Genomic DNA, 21,843 nt, shown 5'->3' with positions numbered 1-21,843 from the left:
TATCGATTTAATCAGGAATTACAAAACGGAATGCTTTGAAATCTTGGGAATATTTTAAAGTTATTATAAGCATGGTAAACTTTTGTTCAAAATGTATTTGTTCATCCCTCCTAAAAAAATTAATGACGTCACCCTTAAATTTTGCTGAATAAATCCTATCTAAAATGCAAAAAATATGATGAGTTTGTACTTGTGATTTATCATTCCATTCATATTTTTTAGATTTTCTTAAGAGGTGGTTCAAAAAAATTAATGAAGTCAATTTATTTTATTGATTAAATTAAAGGCAACACTTATTATTAGTATTACACCCCAACCAACCCAATTTGGTAGACACAAAATTTGTTAAAGGAAAAACTCGGTTGAAACATAAGGGTAGCACGCTTATTTACATCGACTTTAACATTACAGACCTGCATTTGTTTTATGCGGTCACTTGGTTCCGCGAATGCGAAATAGACATGTTTATAATCAACCAATTGTGAATTTCACCGTCAAGAATTAAAATAAAACGCAATGTTTTATATAATAAGCGAAAGTCGAAGCAATAAAACCGATGGTCGTTTTGTTTACAGTTTTTCTGTTTGACTCTCACGTATGCTGTTACGCTTGTCATCTTAAATTAAGAATGTTTATACATAAACGATTTTCAGTTGCCCCTCATATTACTAGACAGCGGATTTCTGTCGGGCTACGTCACGATTATAGGGGGGGACGTGCTGGATTCCATAAATATAATATAACGATTTATTAATCAAACGGCTAAGTAAATGAGAACGGGAATTAACAGCAGAGTGCAACGAAACAACGTTATTCTAATCTCAAATAAACGAAGTGCAGTCCGCAACGGCAATGAATTCGCATCCCGTGCGAGCCGTACCGAGTTTGGCCTTGCCTAGCCCGACAGAAATCCGCTCTCTAGATATTACACACCGGCGCCGTATACGTGAGTAAATTGTTTCGTTATTTTATTGATTATAAGAAATCAATATTCAAAACGACCCAATTCATTTTCCCGAAAATTTGGGAACACAATAATTTTATTCTTAGTATTACACTACATCTATCCCAACTGATATACGTGTCCTTGCAAAAATGTTGATGACGTCATCATAATTTTTTTTTAAATTCCCACTACAAAAATGTAATGAGAAAAAAAAACATAATAGGCATGCAGTCGTCAAGTTTCCGACAGCGAGGGAAGTACTGTCTAAACTCTTTAGACCAATTTTTTTTTTACTTCATACATATATTTTTACTTCCCGAGCGTAAGCAAAGGAAGTATTGTAATCGAGTCCGTCGGCCGACTCTCTACTTTTACGTTTTCTCGATCTTTCATGACCCCTAGAAGACGAAGAAATAGGTCTCCCATTTCCGTCTGTCTGTCCGTCTGTCCATCTGTCCGTCTGTCCGTCTGTCTGCCGTCCCCGATTTTTATTAGACAGATAATCTCCGAAAGTACTGGACCGATTGTTGTGAAATTTTGTACTTATATTAGGAATATCATGTAAATGGTAAAACGCTCACCAAAATTTGACTAATCATCCCCACCACTAATGCGATGACGTCACTTGTACACATGAAATGGGTTTTAAATTGTATGAAATAATATAGTCCTACACATGTAGTTTACGACTCCGAATTGAGTTTTTACCCGAAACGTCCAGATTTTTGGAAAAAAAAATCAAAATTATAAAAACATTTTGCAATTTACTTTTGAATCTGCTAAGCCGAATGTTTTGAAATGTTGCAGATGTTTTAAGGCTATAAAGAGCATCATAAATCTTCAGTCAAAATATATTTGGTTATCCCCTCCAAAAACTTGATGACGTCAGCTCAAAAGTTTGCCGAATAAATCCTATCTAAAATGTACAAAATATGATGAGTCTGTACTTGTGATATATCACTCCGTTCATATTTTTTGGATTTTCATATACAGGGTGACTCAAAAAAATTAATGAATGCGTAAATGTATTTTACTGATTTACTCAGGAACTACAAAACCGAATGCTTTGAAATCTTGAAGATGTTTTAAAGTTATCATAAGCATGGTAAATTTTTGATCAAAATGTATTTGGTAGTCTTCCCTAAAAAATTTATGACGTCACCACAAAATTTTGCTGAAAAAATTCTATCTAAAATGTACAAAATATGGTGAGTCTCTTCTTGTGATTTATCATTCCATTCAAATTTTTTCGATTTCCATATACAGGGTGACTCAAAAAATTAATGAATGCGTGAATATATTTTATTGAGTTAATCAGGAACTACAAAACCGAATGCTTTGAAATCTTGCAGATGTTTTAAGGTTATAAAGAGCATAATAAATGTTTAGTCAAAATATATTTGCATATCCCCTCCAAAAACTTGATGACGTTAGCTCGAAAGTTTGCCGAATAAATCCTATCTAAACTGTACAGAATATGATGAGTCTGTACTTGTGATTTATCACTCCATTCATATTTTTTAGATTTGCATATACAGGGTGACTCAAAAAAATTTATGAATGCGTAAATTTATTTTATTAATTTACTCAGGAACTACAAAACCGAATGCTTAGAAATCTTGAAGATGTTTTAAGGTGATAAAGAGCATAATAAATTTTTAGTCAAAATATATTTGGTTATCTTCTCCAAAAAACTGATGACATCAGCTCAAAAGTTTACCGAATAAATTCTATCTAGAATATACAAAATATGATGAGTCTTTACTTGTAATTTATCGTTCCATTCATATTTTTTGAATTTGCATATACCGGGTGACTCGGGAACTACAAAACCCAATGCTTTGAAATCTACTGCGAAAAAAAAACATAATAGACATGCAGTCGTCACGTTTCCGACAGCGAGGGAAGTACTGTCTATACTCTTTAGACCAATTTTTCTTCGAACAACACGATTATTTAAGAACATGTTTCATATGGTAATGTCTTGGAGAAAAAAGAGGATTGCAATTAAGCCGCCTCCCCGGCTCGCGACGAATAAAAAGAAAATCATCACAATTGAGATAGGGTGGGTGGGCGGGGCATATATTTTAATTTTTTTTTCTTAATACACGTAATCTTTTTTCACACCAAGAGGGCTTAATCTTTCGCTTTCTTTTTTATTTCATATATATATAGTTTTCTTTGAACAACTCGACTATTTAAGTACATGTTTCATATGGTAATGTCTTCGAGAAAAAAGAGGATTGCAATTAAGGGCATCCCCGGCTCGCGATGAATAAAAAAAAAATTATCACAATTGAGATAGGGTGGGTGGGCGGGGCTTATATTTTTCTTTTTTTTTTTCTTAATATTTCAAAAATAAAAATTATTTTGATTAAAAAATTTTGGTACACATCATAGAAGGCTTTGACTTATCATTTTAACTTGTAATTTTTGACAGCATAATTTTAATTTAATCATTACATACCTTTTCCGGTGATCGTTTATTAATGATGCATTTAATGCATGATTTTAGGCAACCAGATATACACGTCCTTTCGTGAAATGTCATATTTCTGAATGTCAAAAATTTCCCAAATCAAGATTCAAAATGGGAAATTGCATAGACATGGATTCTTTAACTCTTGCGGAAGTAGAAAATGCAAATGTGGGGTCATTAAATTTACTTCCAGAAAGAAGCAAAATGCTTTACCAAAAAACCTACGATGAGTCTGTTGCTTGGTGCGCCGGAAAGCTGGTTGTAAGGTATTCGGAATTCGTATTACTTCCATCTTTCTCAGAAATTTCCCAAAAAGGCTCAATAGCACGCTTGTGGCCAAAGTATTCTATGTTTCGATCCACTTTATGCAACCGTCATGATTTGGACATATTCAACTAAAGTTTATTCATAAAAATTTTCACTTGTATGTTTGGTTGCATAACTCATATTTTGAATTTTCAGTAATTTTTTTAAAATTACGATCACCGGAAAAGTATTGTAACTAACTCGACTGTTAATTGGCGATTAATAATCTCGACCATTAACGCGCTCGTTCCTCGCTCGTTAAAATATCTCGATTATTTAATCGCCTTTATTAACAAACTTGTTCGTTAAATAGCTATTATTGCAGTTTTTAGAAAAGAAACAGAATGATGGAATTCAAACATAAATGTAGAAAATAAAAGATAATTTCACTGAAATTGCGTTTTTAATGTCCACGATTGAAAAAATCTGTTGTTTATAACTTTGTCATAAAATTTTCAAAATGTGCTTTTGCCGGGTATGGAACGATGCGATGTGGTAATGCTGCAGCAAAATTTGGCGCAGTTTCACTCTGTTGTCGATAAGGCCTTAATGTATCCACCACTGACCATTTCTACTTTTTCTTTAATTGTGTACTGTTGACGAATTTCGATCACTAAAAACCAGTAATCGAACGAGTAATCCTTTTTTTTTACTGTTTTTACATGGCTGCCTACAATATATTACCAACAAAAAGATCCAAATATTTTCATTTTTTTAAAGAAATATGCTTTAATTTAAAGCATAATCTTTAATAAAATCAAAAAAATTGGTCTAAAGAGTTTAGACAGTACTTCCCTCGCTGTCGGAAACTTGACGACTGCATGCCTATTGTGTTTTTTTCTCATTACATTTTTGTAGTGGGAATTAAAAAAAAATGCGATGACGTCATCAACATTTTTGCAAGGACAAGTATATCAGTTGGGATAGATGTAGTGTAATACTAAGAATAAAATTATTGTATTCCCAAATTTTCGGGAAAATGAATTGGGTCGTTTTGAATATTGATTTGTTATAATCAATAAAATAACGAAACAATTTACTCACGTATACGGCGCCGGTGTGTAATATGAGAGGCAACTGAAAATCGTTTATGTATAAACATTCTTAATTTAAGATGACAAGCGTAACAGCATACGTGAGAGTCAAACAGAGGAACTGTAAACAAAACGACCATCGGTTTTATTGATTCGACTTCCGCTTATTATATAAAATATTGGGTTTTATTTTAATTTTTGACGGTGGAATTCACAATTGGTTGATTATAAACATGTCTATTCCACATTCGCGGAACCTAGTCAGCGCATAAAACAAATGCACGTCTGTAATGTTAAAGTCGGTCTAAATAAGCGTGCTACCCTTATGTTTCAACCGAGTTTTTACTTTACAAAATTTTGTGTCTACCAAATTGGGTTGGTCCAATGTAATACTAATAATAAGTGTTGCCTTTAATTTGATCAATAAAATAAATTGACTTCATTAATTTTTTTGAGCCACCTCTTAAGAAAATCTAAAAAATATGATTGGAATGATAAATCACAAGTACAGACTCATCATATTTTGTACATTTTAGATAGGATTTATTCAGCAAAATTTTGGAGTGACGTCAGCAATTTTTTAGGGGGAAAGAGCAAATACATTTTGATAAAAAAATTACCATGCTTATGATAACTTTAAAACATCTCCAAGATTTCAAAGCATTCGGTTCTGTAATTCCTGATGAAATCAATAAAATAAATTGACGCATTCATTAATTTTTTTCAGTCACCCTGTATATGCAAATCGAAAAAATTTGAATGGAATGATAAATCACAAGAAGAGACTCACCATATTTTGTACATTTTAAATAGGATTTATTCAGCAAAATTTTGTGGTGACGTCATAAACTTTTTAGGGGGGACGACCAAATACATTTTAATCAAAAATTTACCATGCTTATGATAATTTTAAAACATCTTCAAGATTTTAAAGCATTCGGTTTTGTAATTCCTGAGTAAATCAATAAAATAAATTTTGCGCATTCATTAATTTTTTTGAGCCACCCTGTATATGCAAATCCAAAAAATATGAATGGAGTGATATATCACAAGTACAGACGCATCATATTTTGTACATTTTAAACAGGATTTATTCAGCAAAATTTTGGAGTGACGTCAGCAATTTTTTAGGGGAAAAGAGCAAATGCATTTTGATAAAAAATTTACCATGCTTATGATAACTTTAAAACATCTCCAAGATTTCAAAGCATTCGGTTCTGTAATTCCTGATTAAATCAATAAAATAAATTGACGCATTCATTAATTTTCTTCAGTCACCCTGTATATGCAAATCGAAAAAATTTGAATGGAATGATAAATCACAAGAAGAGACTCACCATATATTGTACATTTTAAATAGGATTTATTCAGCAAAATTTTGTGGTGACGTCATAAACTTTTTAGGGGGGACGACCAAATACATTTTAATCAAAAATTTACCATGCTTATGATAATTTTAAAACATCTTCAAGATTTTAAAGCATTCGGTTTTGTAATTCCTGAGTAAATCAATAAAATAAATTTTGCGCATTCATTAATTTTTTTGAGCCACCCTGTATATGCAAATCCAAAAAATATGAATGAAGTGATATATCACAAGGACAGACGCATCATATTTTGTACATTTTAAATAGGATTTATTCGGCAAACTTTTGAGCTGACGTCATCAAGTTTTTGGAGGAGATAACCAAATATATTTTGACTAAAGATTTATGATGCTCTTTAGAGCCTTAAAACATCTGCAACATTTCAAAACATTCCAGTTAGCAGATTCAAAATTAAATTGGAAAATGTTGTTACATAATTTTGATTTTTTTTCCAAAAATCTGGACGTTTCGGGTAAAAACTCAATTCGGAGTCGTAGACGACATGTATAGGACTATGTTATTTTATACAATTTAAGACCCATTTACTATGTACAATTTTGAAGTGACGTCATCGCATTAATGGTGGGGATGATTAGACAAATGCTGGTTAGCGTTTTACCATCTAGATGATATTCTTATTATAAGTACAAAATTTCACAACAATCGGCCCAGTACTTTCGGAGATTATCTGTCTAATAAAAATCCGGGACGGCAGACAGACGGACAGACGGACAGACAGACGGAAATGGGAGACCTATTTCTTCGTCTTCTAGGAGTCATGAAAGATCGAGAAAACGTAAAAGTAGAGAGTCGGCCGACGGACTCGATTACAATACTTCCTTTGCTTACGCTCGGGAAGTAAAAAGATGACCCACCGGAGTTGAATGAGGGTATAGACTCGTCGCTAGGCGTGACGTTTTTCACACATGTACTAGCACACCGACACAAATTAAACACACGCGATTCGCGCTCTGGGCACATAACCTGTTATAACATGCTTAAAGAATGCATAATTTTAATGAATTCCGTTTAGTTTCTATACCTCCCCCCTTTTTCTATATTCGTAATTTTCCTCTTAAATCATAGTCATTTAATTTTCCTGGAAATACATCATACATATGAAATAAGAAAATGTTAATGCAATAAACCGAAAATTATCGGTATCAGGAGGTTAGAACCATTAATCAGAAATTCACTGAATCTTCTCTCTTGTAAACAAGGAAGTTTACCTTAACATATTAAAAATGTATTTAGCTTTTCAAAAAAAAGAAAATCATCTCATTACGAAGTGTGGGAAAAGTGAGTGTCCTAAAAAACATGATTTGATAAAAAGGGAGTTTACTGTGATATCACGTCAAATTTATAAACCGATCCGATTCGCGTTGATATTTTAATTAGATTGTGTGTGACACAGGTCGAGCTTTTCAGTTATTAAAATCTTCAAAAAGATAGCTAACGAAGCACTCTTATCCAAACAGTAGCGAACATTTGTAATTAAAAGAAAACAAAATAATGGTTTCTTAGCGAAAATTAGGTAGTTCTAAATTTCTCTTTATTACAAATTGTGTCAACTGCACTCCTGCTCTCTTCGGACTCGCTGTAATAGTTAATTAATTTGTAAAAATTTGCTTGGATGTAAAATCTAATTACGGCTTTTAAAAATTAAACACTGACAACATTTATCTAAGGTTTAAATAATTTCAGTTTCAGAAAAAAAAAATAGAAAAGTCAAAAAACGCATTTACTCAAATGCCCTTCTTCGAAGAGTACATCTCGCGTGTACTAAACTCGAAAAATCATAAAATAAAACTCAAATTTATCTCCTCTTTAAACCGATCAAATCAATAAACCTTCAGCCTATCGCTTGTTTAAACATCTGTCCATTCCCAATCCCAACATTCCTTTCGCCCCCAAGTGTATTTGCATCGATTTCACTCATTTCTCTTTCACTACGTAGCATTGACATTTCCGCATCACTTCACTTCAGAAGTTTGATCTTTGCCAATTACAGCGACTTTTTGCCCCGGCTTTTACCTGTACTGACAGACGTCCGGATGTGACTTGACCAGCGTAACCTGACATGAGCCGGTGCCATCGTATTGATTCGGATAGCCCCCTTGAACGAAGTAAGTTCCGTTCTCTCGGATGGTCGATCCACATGTCGCCACAACTGAAAACGGATAGAATCGCAGACAAGCGGTAATTTATTGAGGTAGGTTTTGGAACGAGAAAAACGGGAAATGGGTACATCTGGAGAATCAAAGCGGAAAACAAGCGTGTTAAAACGCGTTGGACAGGAACTAGGAAGTGATGTGAAAAGAGGTTGTTGTGTGAAGCAAGGTATAATTTTTTTGTGTTTCACAGTACTAAAATGTGTGTAATATGTGTGGTAGAATTTACTTAATTTTTGTTTTATTTGAACTTTAATAAACAAAACTGATCCTGAAGATTTACAAACTTATGAAACGATCGATTGCGACTGTCAAACTAGAATTAATGCTTTGTTCACAATTTTGCAGAATTTACAAAAGCGGTTTAAAGTAAGTATATTGGAAAATGCCGTGCATCAAAGAGGTAAATATAAAATCCTTGCAAGTTTCATTGCTAGGAAATAGCATTATTTCCTGCACATATGAAACTAGCTTTTTATCCTTCGCTTTTATAATGGATTTCTCCAGGTTCAGTCGACAAGAGTTCAACAAAGAAAAGTAAGTACAAAGAAGAAAAATTACGTATAAATATTTGATTATTTTTGTATTTTTTCCAGCTGTTCATCTAAAAAAGTGATCAAACTTAAGCACTAATCATTCTTCCATCTTTCCACGTTATTTTTAATCAATTGAATAGCACCAGGATGCTAGTAATACCTGAATCGAAAACTATTTATAAATTTCGTTTGAATCTGTATAATCACCTGTCATTAAAAAAAAACTTTCTGCTGATGAAGCAGACCACTGCAATGTAATTAAATTCGAATTGCATTTAAATTAAATGTTCAACGTGAATAACTAAAATCTACTGAATTTACTAAAATGCCAAACACTTCTCGTGTTAGTCGGATAAACAGTAACTATGTTTAGAGCAAATATTTGGTCCCATTTTATTGATGTCCTAGTCCGTTCCAAGGTTTCTCTTTTTCGAAAAAAATTATAAATACAGAAAAACTTTAATATTTTTTAGCAGCAAACACCGAAGTTTTCGATTTCTCGAATTTTCAGTTCTTCTATTTTTCAAGTTTCCGAATTTTTAAATTTTCAGTTTGTCAGATTTTTCTATTTTAAAATTTTTCAATTTTTCTCTTGATTTCTCGATTTATCGAGTTCAGATGTTTAGATGTTTTGACTGTTCAGTTTCTCGATTTATCAATTTTTCATTTTTTAACTTTTTTTCACGTTTCGATTTTTGGATTTCTCGGTTTTTCGATTTTTAACTTCTGGGCTTTTCAATTATTCGATTTCCCAGTTTTTCGATGTTTCGATTTTTCAGTTATCCGATTTTTCAAGTTTTTAAATTCTGGAGTTTCGATTTCTCGAATTGTCGATTTTTCAGTTTGTCGATTTTTAAATTTTACATTTTCGAATTTTTATTTTTTGATTTTTTGATGTTTGGAATAATTTGGATGCATTTTTCAGTTTTGCGTTACTTTAATTGTTTAATGTTTCAAATTTTAGATTTTTCGACGTCTCGATGTTTTATTTTTCAGTTCTTCAGTATTTCTATTTTTCAATTTTTCAAATTTTGACGTCAAATATTCAGTTTTCCAATTTCTCAATTAATCCATTTTTGATTTCCATTTTTCGATTTCTCGATTTTTGATTTTTCACTTCTTCAGTTCTTTGATTTTTCGACTTTGCTTTTTGGTCTTTCAATTTTTAATTTCTTACTTTTTGGATATCTCTTTCAGTTTTAGGATTTTCCAATATTTTGATTCTCCGATTTTTCGATTTTTCAGGTTCTGGATTTTTCGATTTTTTATTTTACGGATTTTCGGTTTTTCACTTCTGAAACCTGAGATTTTTCAATTTTTCGACTGTTTTATATTTCGATTTCTCAAATTTTCAACTTTTCGATATTTTACTTTTTCTATTTTTAAAATTCAAATTTTTTCTCGAATTTTCAGTTCCTCTTTTAATTTTTAAATTTTCGATTTTTCAATTTTTTGAAATTTCGATTTATCGAGATTGGGATGTTTCGATGTTTTGATTGTTGATCGGCTTTCTAATTTTTGAATTATCCGATTTTTCAATTTCTCAATTTTTTAATTTTCTAGTTTCGATTTTTTAATTTCTCAATTTTTTTAATTTTCTAGTGTCGATTTTTCAGTTTTTCGATTTTTAAATTTTAGATTTTGGAATCTTCGTTTTTTTGAATTTCTGATTTCGATTTCTCCATTTTTCAATTTTACCATATTTTAATTTTTCAATGTTTTGAATTTTCGATTTTTCGATTTTTCAGTTCTTCAATATGTTTTAATTTTTAAAATTTTGACATTTCCGAATTTTCAGTTTTTCGATTTCTCAATTAATATATTTGTGATTTTCCCATTTCTCGACTTCCCAAAGTTTCGATTTTTCAGTTCTTCAGTTCTTCAATTTTTCGATTTTTTAAGTTGACGATTTTTCAACTTTGTTTTTTTGACTTTTCGATTTTTCAATTGTTCATTTTTTTAATTTCCCAATTTTTGGATTTTTCGTCCAATTTTGTGATTTTTCAGTTTTTCGTTTATTTAATTTTTATGCTATTTTTCAAAAAATTAAAAATCGCAAAATTAAAAAATTCCATGTATGAAATAACGAAAAATAGGAAATCGAAAAACTGAACAATCAGAACATCGAGAAATTGGAAAATAGAAAAATGGAAATCGAAAATTCTAAAGCCGGAATATTAAGGAATCAAAATATCTACAGTTCGAGAAATCGAGAAATAAAAAATTTGAGAAGTCGAAAAATCGAAAAATTAAGGAATCAAAATAGACCAAAATCGAAAAGTCAAAAATTCGAAAAAATTAAAACTAAAAAAAATCAATAAATCGAATAATCAAAAAAACGAAAAATCAAAAAACTGAGAATCAAAATTTTTAAAAATCCCAAAACCGAAACATCGAAAAATTGAAAAATGAAAAACTTGAAAAATCGAAATTCGAAAAATCGAAAATTTAAAAAACAAAAATTAAAAACCGTAAAACTGAAACGTCGGAAAATTGAGAAATAAAGAAATGAAAAAACTGAGAAATTGAAAATATAAAGAATTGCAGCACTGAAGAATCGAAAAATTGAGTAATCTAAAACTTGAAAATTCAGATATGGAAAAATTGAAAAATCCAGAAATTGAAAAAATGAACAACAAAAAATTGAAATCATGAAAAATTGAGAAATCGGAAGTAGAAAATCCAGAAATGGAAAATTCGAATAATTGAGAAATCGAAAAATTGTTATATCTACAATTTTGATTTTTTTCGAAAAAACTCAATATCTAGGATGAAAATTTAACAGGAATTCATAAACAACAACTTCAAGACTATGTTATTTTTTAACATTTCAATAACATTTATTTCACCAAATTGTAAGATAACATGGCGGGCATAAACGGATAAATTTTGATGAACGATTTGCAATATTTCCGATATCCTTAAAATGTTTGCAAGATTGCAAAGCATTCGATTTTGTAATTTTAAGGTTAAATTATTGTAAAATGTTGTTATACAATTTTTTCCGAAAATCTGGTTGCCTAAAGTACAAAATCAATAGGTATTCATAAACCACAAATGGAGGGTACGTTATTTTATAAAATTTAAATAACATTCACTCTTATAAAATTTGGAGACGACGTCATTCCACTATAAATGGGGATGAGCAGAGAAATTTTGGTTGGCGTTTTATCATCTAACATAGATACAAATTTTGGCAATAATCGGTATTTATATATTGATAACATATATATATCGATTACAATACTTCCTTAGCTTACGCTCGATAAGTGAAAACAAAGATTACACTGAAATCACAAACAAATTTGAAGAACTCTAATAATACGGATCGACTTTGTTAATTGTTATAACATAATTTACAGATAATTCCAATCACTATTTTCAATTTAAAGATACTTTTCGTTTGAAATTAGAAACGACATTTTATTTATATAATTTAAGATGTAAACAAACTTGTTATTTAATAATTAAATAATTAATTTCACCTTTTACTAATCAATAAAGTTTTTATTTAATTTTCTTTCAGAAACAAATCAACTCATTGCCATTCTAAATAGTGTTAATAAAATCCCTTTTTTAATTTTGAATGCAACAATTTTTAAATTTTCTCTGTTAGTTCGTTAAAAATGCATTTTTGACAAAAATACTAAAAAGGTTACTTGCAGGTACGTACATAAACACATAAAACTTTATAAATAACACTCACACGTGTGACAAAACTTGGGAAAAGCTCTGACAGAACTTGATTAGAATATGTTGCTGTTGTGAAGTATAACGACATTTCAACTTTGCCAACGTTTTTATCTATTTATGAATGCTAAAACTAAAGAATATTCAATTTATAGTTTCCTGACAGTTTACACTCGCTGTAATATCTGCCACATACAATGAAATATGATTGTTGGATGCATTTTAACTAAATAACTTTAAAGGGTGACTTATGGCCTTAGGCATATAAAACAACACGGCGAAACGAATTTTATTTTCTTTCTGTTGTCCTGAATATTTAATCAGCTTTTGATAAACGAGCGTTTGTTTAAGCAGATGAAACGGTGTAATAATTCTAAAAAAGATAATTTATTAAATTTTGTGTTTAATTACCTGCCACAAGCTTGTCTCCGTTCCACGAAAATTCAAAACGATTGAGTTAGAAAAAGCAGGAGCGTACTTTAGATGGAAACCAAATGAACTCGTCTTAACACTCGTTGGCAAATCCAGGTCGTTATCTACGCGGTAATAGTGATTTAAAATTGGCAGCGAGCAAATTAAAAATGCAATTTTCATTCTGAAACGCCGAAATAATTCAGAACGCCGCCTGTGGAAAAACGTTGTTTATAACGAGCTTAATAACAATGGGCTCCACTAAAACTTTCGCTGATTGTATGCTCACCAGAGCAGGAAAAATAAAACCCATTTCGTCGTGTTATTGTTGCGGCCAAAGTGATGAACATAACGTAAAGAGTGGATTTTAAGACAAATGCTTTTTTAGTTTGGACAAATTTTCAACTTCGTTATGTGGTAGGGTAAGTAATCTGATGTAAGCCGAACTTAAATTTGGTCTAGGACTCAAATTGTGAAATGATAATAATGATATAATAATAGAATATAATAATGAATAGAATATTTTTGCATATTCTGCATATTATCCGTTCACGATCTTTATATAGTTAGTAGGGTTGGCCATGTAAATCTAGCGAGTTTGTTGGTATTCGATGCAAAAGAATAAAAATTCCTTCAACTTTTTTCGTCAGGTTATGTTTTATTAAATTAAAGGTTAAAAAATATGCCAGAAATTGTTGACGATACTTTCAGTTTTCAGTAGCAACGACCAAGTTAACGGTATCTATTTCTTAGAAAGCATAAAACTTTACGCTATTTAAAACAGTTATTCGGCTTTTTGTAAGTGTTTATTTCATATGTAAGGAACAAACACTAAAATTTCTCTTAAACATTGTTTTTATATGAATGGGGGTTCTACATACGACTATTGTCGCATGCCACATTTAGCATCCCATTTTTAATTCTCAATCATCAGTTCGTTCTGCTCGTCCACTCTTCTTAGAAATGGAAATTTCGATCTTTGTGAACAGCCTATTTCCATATCTTCCAACTTCTTTTTTCACTTTTCTAAGATTACTAAAAAGGTTGGTTAAAGACAACAACCTTGCTCTAGTGCTTTGATGGGTTTAGCACTTTTGAAACATATCTCATGTCTTAAATTAAATGATTTATCTATATAGCTATTACTAATGGTTACGTAAGTGCTCTTTATTTGCTTTTACTAAGTACTTCCAAACGCCTATTAATAAGAACGTTACTATACGCCTTCTCCAGGTCCATGAAGAGTTACAAAAAAAATGAAAATGCTTAAAATTTGGTGCAAAGTAACAACGTGAATGATCTAACTAAAATTATACTTATTTTGCTGTACGTCAGGTAGTTTTTCACCTTGGTAAATTTAGAACGAAAGATGCGTAAAAATATCACCCCCCGACAAGCCACAATTCACTCCATTTCCATTATTTCGGTATGAAAATCTGTATCATCACAGTCATTTTCAAATTCAGATTCTAAATCAGATTCACCTAGCGAAATAATGAAAGGAGGTATAGATTCGTACGAAAGATTTCCCATATTTTTTTCCCAATCTGCCAAAATAAGTTTTTCACAATGTTTACAAAAATTTTGCCACATGCTTGGAGTACATTTAGAAAGTGCCTCAAGCCATAAATTCTCCACCCTATTTTTTAATGAAGGTTGAGAATTTATATGCTTGTTGTAATAGTTCTTACAAAATTCCCACGCCATTTCAATTGGATTATATTGACAATGGTACGGACGTAATCAAAGAACTTTCTCTTAATGTCTCGTCTACCAAATATCTTTTTTTCTATTGTTTCTGAAGGGTTTAATTAAATCCTACAACTGTTTCTTCGAAATTTTTTTGTCAAATTCAACACTATGTTTAAAGAGCCATTCCTTCATTTCACACTTTTTACTAGAAAAAGTGGGTGGTTTATCCAACTGAACCGAATGATACGGTGCATTGTCTAAAACCACCACACATTTTTGGTTCAACTTTGCCAAAGCAGGAATGAGCTGATTAACCACCCAATTTTGAAAAATTGTCCCGTCCATCGTTTTATGATAGTCTCTATCGTTATTTTTTGAATTTAAAAAATTGTAACAACCGTCCAAGAACCCCATTGAACAACCCGCGTGGAGAATAGTAAACCTTGATCCTTCACTTTTAATTTTGGTGGGATTGCTTTTTAAATCAGTATCGTGCACCCAGCAACGAATGGACGCACCATTTTGATAGATCCATGTTTCATCCAATTACACGAAAGTCAAATTTTTACAAGAATTTAGAAACTGTAAATATGTTCTCAAAAAAGTAATTTCGGCTGCGACGACATGTTTTTGTTCACATAGAAATTTGCAACCATTTACTTCCCTGTGTTTATAACCCATTGACTTTTGTATAATGTGGTTCGCCCCCCTTTAAATTCCAACTGTTCCCTAGAATATGCCAAAAGAGTATCTACAGTGAAATATTCGTTTTCTTCATTAAGTTGCCAAATTTGTCGTTGCAGGTCTTTCCGAAACATATAATTTGTAAATAAATCCGTTGGTTTTCGCTTGCCAGATAGTGATGTTTTTAAATTTTGGTCCCCTGTTGATAAAATTTTCGCCACAATTGATGTTCCCACCTATGAGAAAAAAAATTAAAAAATATCTTACAGGGTATTTTTACATTAAAAAAATATGTTCGAGACCCTCGTTACTTCGTCGAAAGAAAGATCGGGCCTGTCTTTTCGAAACTGCAAAAAACATCTTTTTATTGCAATTTTTTATTATTATATTAAGACCCACCACTGACCCGGAAATGACCGGCATTCAGGCAAGACTTCTATCATTACGGGTACTAAGACCAAGTAATGATATGCGTTGATTAGATTAACAAAACAACTTTTGAGATTCTAGAATTACAGCATACAAATTAGTCTGCTATTATTCTCTAATCTCACCCCATCCCCAAAAGTCTAGCGTAACTACCGATCATTTATCCGCGCATCACTTGGAAAGTGACCTACACTACTCTGACCTACTGGTGCTAATCTAATCTGACTGACATGATCAGACTGTTCGAGAAACTTACGAACTATATGACATGTTCCTAACAAAACAACTTTTTGAATTTTGACAATTATTGAATCATTCAAATGCAAAGACTTTAAATTCTCAACTAAGCTATTTGGGACTACACCTACATTAGAGATAACTAGGGGTAGAATTGAAATTTTTTTAAGATTCAACATGGATTTCATTTATATCGATAATTGTAGATAATTTGAAATCTTGGTGTGGTATGTTTGAATAATGTTGTTTGTGTTAGGAATAGCAATGTCAATGAGAATGGCTTCGTTCGTGTGTCTTTTGATAAGTATGATGTCTGGTCATTTAGGTGTAATGTTCAAGTCTGTAAGTATTGTGCGATCCCAGTATAATTTGTATTTGTTATTTTCAAGGAAAGGAGATGGAATGTAAGTGTAATAGGGTGTCATATCTTTGATTAAGTTCATAAGTGTTGCTAATTCTTTGTGAATGATTTTGGCTGCGTTGTCGTGTCTAACTTTGTAGTCAGTTTGTGCCAGGATGCTGTAGGAGGAGATTATGTGCTGGATCGTTTCAGGTTTTGCTTTGCAGAGGCGACAGAAGTCGTTTCTTATATTCGGATCTTTGATGATGTATTTTCTGTAATTCTTGGTATTGATTACTTGGTCTTGAATAGCAAACACAAATCCTTCTGTTTCGGCATACAAACTTGATTTTTTTAACCAAATCAATGACATCTTATTGACATGAGTTTCTTCTAAGTCTTTGTAGAATTTTCCATGTAGTTGTTTTTGTTTTAGCCCACTTATTATTTTGTCTATTGTGTGGGGGGTGTGGATTTCTTCGGTGTTCGACAGATTTAAGGGTGTGTGATTCAAATCTGCTTTTGTGATGGTGCGAAACATTTCATTTCTTTCTGCTCGTTTCAAGAAATACTTCTTCAGATGTGAGATTTGTCTCTGATATAAGTTTTCTAGGTTCTGGAAACCCCTTCCTCCATTCTGTCTTGGTAATGAGAATCTTTCAATGGACGATTTTGGATGATGCCTTCTATACTGTGTGAAGATTTTCCTTGTTGCGATGTTTAAATTTTCAAGATCAGTTTTGGACAATTTAATCACTCCAAAAGAATATGTTAGCAGTGGAACGCAGAATGTATTTACTGCTTTCATTAAATTTTTTCCATTTAACTGTGTCTTCAATATTAATTTTAATCTCGCTAGGTATTGATCTTTCAACTGTGTTTTCGTTTTGGTATGATTGATGTGGGAGGATTGACAGAAACCCAGATATTTGTATGTAAGATTTCGTTCTTGGGTTTCGATTATTTCGTTATTCTGGGTTATATGTGATACTTGGTGTTGAACCCCTTTTCTGATTGCTTGGGTCTTACATTTCTCAATACCAAAACACATACCAATATCACCGGAAAACTGTTCAGTCAGATTTAATAGGTTTGTTAACTGATTTTGTGTACTTGCATATATTTTTATGTCATCCATATACAGCAAGTGACTTATTCTGTTTTCTCTTTGTTTGTTAATTCTTATATTGAACCCATAATTGCAGCTGTTCAGGATATCGGAGAGGGGATTTATTGCTAAGCAGAACCATAACGGGCTAAGAGAATCGCCTTGAAAAATTCCTCTTCGGATCATTATTGGATCTAACTGAATTGTTTGTCCATTTAAGATTATTTGGAGGGTTGTCTTCCAAAAGTCCATGGAACATTTGAGAAAAGTGTAGATTTTAGTATCAATTTTGTATAATTGCAGAATTTTGCATAGCCAGGAATGAGGGACAGAATCGTAAGCTTTCTTATAATCAATAAAAGCAGTATATATGTTTCGGTTTTCTTTTCTAGCTTGTTCACAGATCATGGAATCTATGATTAATTGCTCTTTGCAACCAAAGGATCCTTTAATACATCCTTTCTGTTCTTCATTAATGATGTCAGAGTTAAAACAGTGTTAATAGATTTTTTGTGTAATGCATGAGGTTAATATTTTATAGATTGTCGGTAAACATGTGATAGGTCTGTATTTTTATGGATTTTTTGTGTCGTTATCTTTAGGTTTTAGGTATGTTACACCATAACATAAGAATGTTGGAAAGGAGGATGGGTTATGAAGGAACTGATTTAAATGATGTAGTAAATGAATATGTACAATTTTACCCAAAAATTATGGATTTTGTCTGGTCCTGGTGATTTCCAGTTGTGTGTTTTATTGATAGTATTTATTAATTCGGCAAGTGTTATCTGATGATCATTCATTGGTGTAACTGTGAATAGTTTATGGGATATATGAGGAATCCATTTGGCAGATTGGTTAAATTCAAATTATTGAGACCAAAGTTTTAACAAAAATGTTGTTACATCCTGTGAACTTGGAAGTTCACCGGATAATTGAGTTTTGCTTGAATTAGTTAAATGTTGATAGAATAGTTTTTCGTTGTTTAAAAATTTAGTGTTATGAATTTTTCTAAGATGTGATTGTTTGTATCTTTTAAGTCTTTTGCTGTATAAGGAAAGCTTTTGTAATAGGTATCTTTAATTTGGGATAGTGTTGTGTTGTAATCATCGTAATCAGTTTGATGAAAATTATTATTATTGGTCAGTATCGAATGCATACATGTCATGATATGTGGTGTTTTAACTCCTCTAAGGTACTGTGTTATTTGACCTAGTTGTTTTCTAATGTTATTAATTTTATAATTTAACCGTGTTTCCCAATGAGGGGTGGAGGGTATATGATTGGTGTTTGTATTTATTATGTTATCTTTACATATGTTAATTTGAATACAAGTTAAACTGCACAGTAAATAATTGTATGAAGTTTTTCAAAAGAGATCCAGTTTGTGAGATATTTTGGTAAAATGAAGGAGTTCATTATTTCTACAATTGCCAGAAACTTTTTAGAATAACACTGGCGGGGAAGTGAATGTCTATCATTTGGTTTTAATTTAAAACATGTTTCGAAAGTTAATTTAAATTGGTCTTCAATTTCATTTTGGAAATTACTTCTATCATTACGGGTATTAAGACCAAGTAATGATATGCATTGATTAATGTCTGGGATCTGTTTGATAGTGTGTTGGTAATTTGTGTTATGGTTGTGAATCTGTCACAATCACAAATTATTATCTATGCTGACAAAATTAAAACATTTGTTTGCTTGATTAAAAAATTGCGTCTAATAATTTTGATCAAATAAATGAAGTAGAAAAATGACAATCGAGCTCCAAGCAAATGTCAATCAGACTACTGACAGACAAAAAACTAAATCATCAAGTCAGTTTATCCAACTTAAAGAAAAAATATCAACGCCTACTTTACTACTTATAGATCGTGAAAGGATAATATTTAACAATTTTTTTTTAGTTAGTTTTAATATGTAATGAGTAGTTTAAGTTCAAATATGTATTATCTAAGTTATAAGTGTTATAAGAAATGAATAAAATATTAATGTGTGAAAAAAGTTATTTTTATTGCATATTTTGCACATATTTCTTGCATATTTTAGCAATTTTTTGCATATAATGCTAAATTTCTCTGCATATATATATTCATACTTAGATGTTTTTTCTGCATATAATTCCGACCTTTAGTCATGAGTTACACTATGCCAGTGATATGCAAATTCCTTCAACGACATTAATTTACCCGGACATATTTTGTTCATTAAGACCGAAAATCTCGTTAAAATTAACGTTCGCTTTAAAAAAAGCCCGGCAATTTGTTCAGTGATTGTAACTCGATTGTGTTCTAGTAGTCTGGTTGGGAAAATTAAGGCTGGTCACTCACACATGCAACACGTTCCAAATCCACCGGCGCACGGACCATTTGCTGTGCCGCCCCTCTGGGAGCATTCAGGGGCGGAAACGCAGGTGCCATTGTCTCCGGTGGCTCCCATGCAGATCTGGTTGCTGAACTGAACGAATGTGAAGAGGGATAAAACTGAAAATGTTTTTGTTTATTTTAGGTTTTATTGTACTTCCAGGAGAAATTTTCAAGACAAAAATAAACTAAAGCGAGCATGTAAAAATAAAAATTGGTCTCGTATGCATGCGGGTATATCTGTCTTTAAATATATGAATATTAATATTGGCCGTTAATTTGTGGCTACTGTATTATTTAAATAACTATACATACTATAGATATATATGATAACATCTAAATGTCAAAATGATAGATAACTGACACAGTTAATTCACAGATTCGTTTAACTGATTTAAGATAATTATACTCTTTTAATGACATTCTGGACTGACATCCTTGTTGTTCTTAAATTATACCGTCACACAACACAAGTAAGTTACACATGAAAAATTCACTTTACGAGTTGTTTAAAAGACCAAGCCGAGGGTTTATGACCGTCAAATCTCATTGGTGAAAACACTCTAATTTGTAACCCTTGGTTTGTAGTAATTTCTAGAACGAGAATTTTTTTGTCAGTTCATTTTCTTCTTGCTCAACCAAAAATAAGTTGCATATAATAAAACATAGATAACGAAGTATAACTGAGACCAGGAATTAGTAAACATTGATATTGTATTAATGCACGTCTAAATCATAGAATCTTTGTTCCATTCGGGCAAGCACGGAAACGGGTGATCTAATTTTTTATAAACGTCAAGAAAACAAAGTTTACTTTTATTTATTGAACACAAATATGTATTATGTTGCTGCAGTCTTAATAAGTGAAAATTTGATGGATGAATATATTTATGACACTGCAGTCAAATTTTCAACAAAGCTGTGCCAATTGAATGAAATTTCCACTTTAGCAAATTGCGCCCTTTCAATTCGGACACATAAATAATAAAATCTTCATGTTTCTACTTCGTAACTATGGAGCAGTGTGATTAATAATTTAATAAAAACGAAAATCAATATCAACGTTTATAATTTCGCACTTAGATAGACATCATCGAATTTTTCACAGTTGTGCACTGAACCAGGTAAATGAGTTTCTCAACTGTCTCAAGTTTGGTTGGTATAACTTTTTTGTACCTAAATTTTATACTTCTTATTGTATATTTTAATATCATTTGTAAATTAATACTTGAACAACTCAGGATATTGCCAAAGCTACATTGTTTATTAATACCAAAATGTTGGCTTCATTTTAATATACAAAATTTTTTAGAAAAAAATCTAGTACGAAATAACAGTGAGCCTATAATATGTTTTTAGATTCAGATCAATATATTTATATTTGATTAAGGCAACGAAAAAAATCATACCTTCCCCTGACAATTAATTAAATAATAACAAAACATTTTTTGCTTACATCGTCCCTGCCTGGAATTGAGCAGAAAAGGATTCACCACATTACTCCTCATAACATCCGTCAGTAAACTCCGTTGCTTGAGTTTTTTGGGCGGATTTTGCAAAATTTCGCCCCCGGCAAACGCAAACACCACCAGCCAAACAAAAACATTAACCAAATACATACCGCAGAATCAACGAATCAAAATATCAAAACACAAATATCGCAAAATTACACCTTCCGGTCTTTCGCAGCGAAGTGAACACGTTTTCAAAAGTACGCCGCTTTATAACTTGCCTCGTTTTCCACTTGCTTGCTTTAATCGCATCACAAGTCAGTGACGGTCTCTCCTCGAGTGGAAGAGATGGCAGGCAATTATATTTTTCTGGTTCTTTGTCTGCTGCACCTTATTTAACTTATAAACAGAACCTACAATTCTACTTTTCGGTTGTTTTAAGTATAATAAAATAGCAGGGAAACCGGGACACTTTTTTAGAAGTTATAACAATGAGAGAATTATATAAAATTTCAGATGTGGAGATTGTAACAGAAAATCATATTTCATAATTTTTCAAAGACGCGGGATTTGTTTCTGGGACGAGCCGAAATAAA

At 31.7% G+C, this 21,843-nt stretch overlaps 1 protein-coding gene across 1 annotated transcript in view; it reads right to left on the bottom strand.

Moving 5' to 3' along the window:
* The window catches only part of LOC135128394 (uncharacterized), a 37,690-nt gene extending 16,234 nt beyond the window's left edge, over positions 1-21,456 (bottom strand). Inside the window, exons 1-3 of the mRNA XM_064055305.1 lie at positions 21,253-21,456; positions 19,764-19,916; positions 8,167-8,302 (exon numbers count right to left, since the gene is read on the bottom strand). Of these exons, the coding sequence (XP_063911375.1) occupies positions 8,167-8,302; positions 19,764-19,916; positions 21,253-21,415 (452 nt within the window). The 5' untranslated portion in view covers positions 21,416-21,456. The remainder of the gene's footprint in view (positions 1-8,166; positions 8,303-19,763; positions 19,917-21,252) is intronic.
* Between the last annotated feature and the right edge of the window lie 387 nt (positions 21,457-21,843).

This window comes from Zophobas morio, unplaced genomic scaffold (assembly GCF_036711695.1).
Source record: "Zophobas morio isolate AGI-343-1 ecotype UQ-CSIRO unplaced genomic scaffold, CSIRO_AGI_Zmor_V1 ptg000012l, whole genome shotgun sequence".
Taxonomy (NCBI): domain Eukaryota; kingdom Metazoa; phylum Arthropoda; class Insecta; order Coleoptera; family Tenebrionidae; genus Zophobas; species Zophobas morio.
This window is presented reverse-complemented; position numbering and strand designations above follow the sequence as displayed.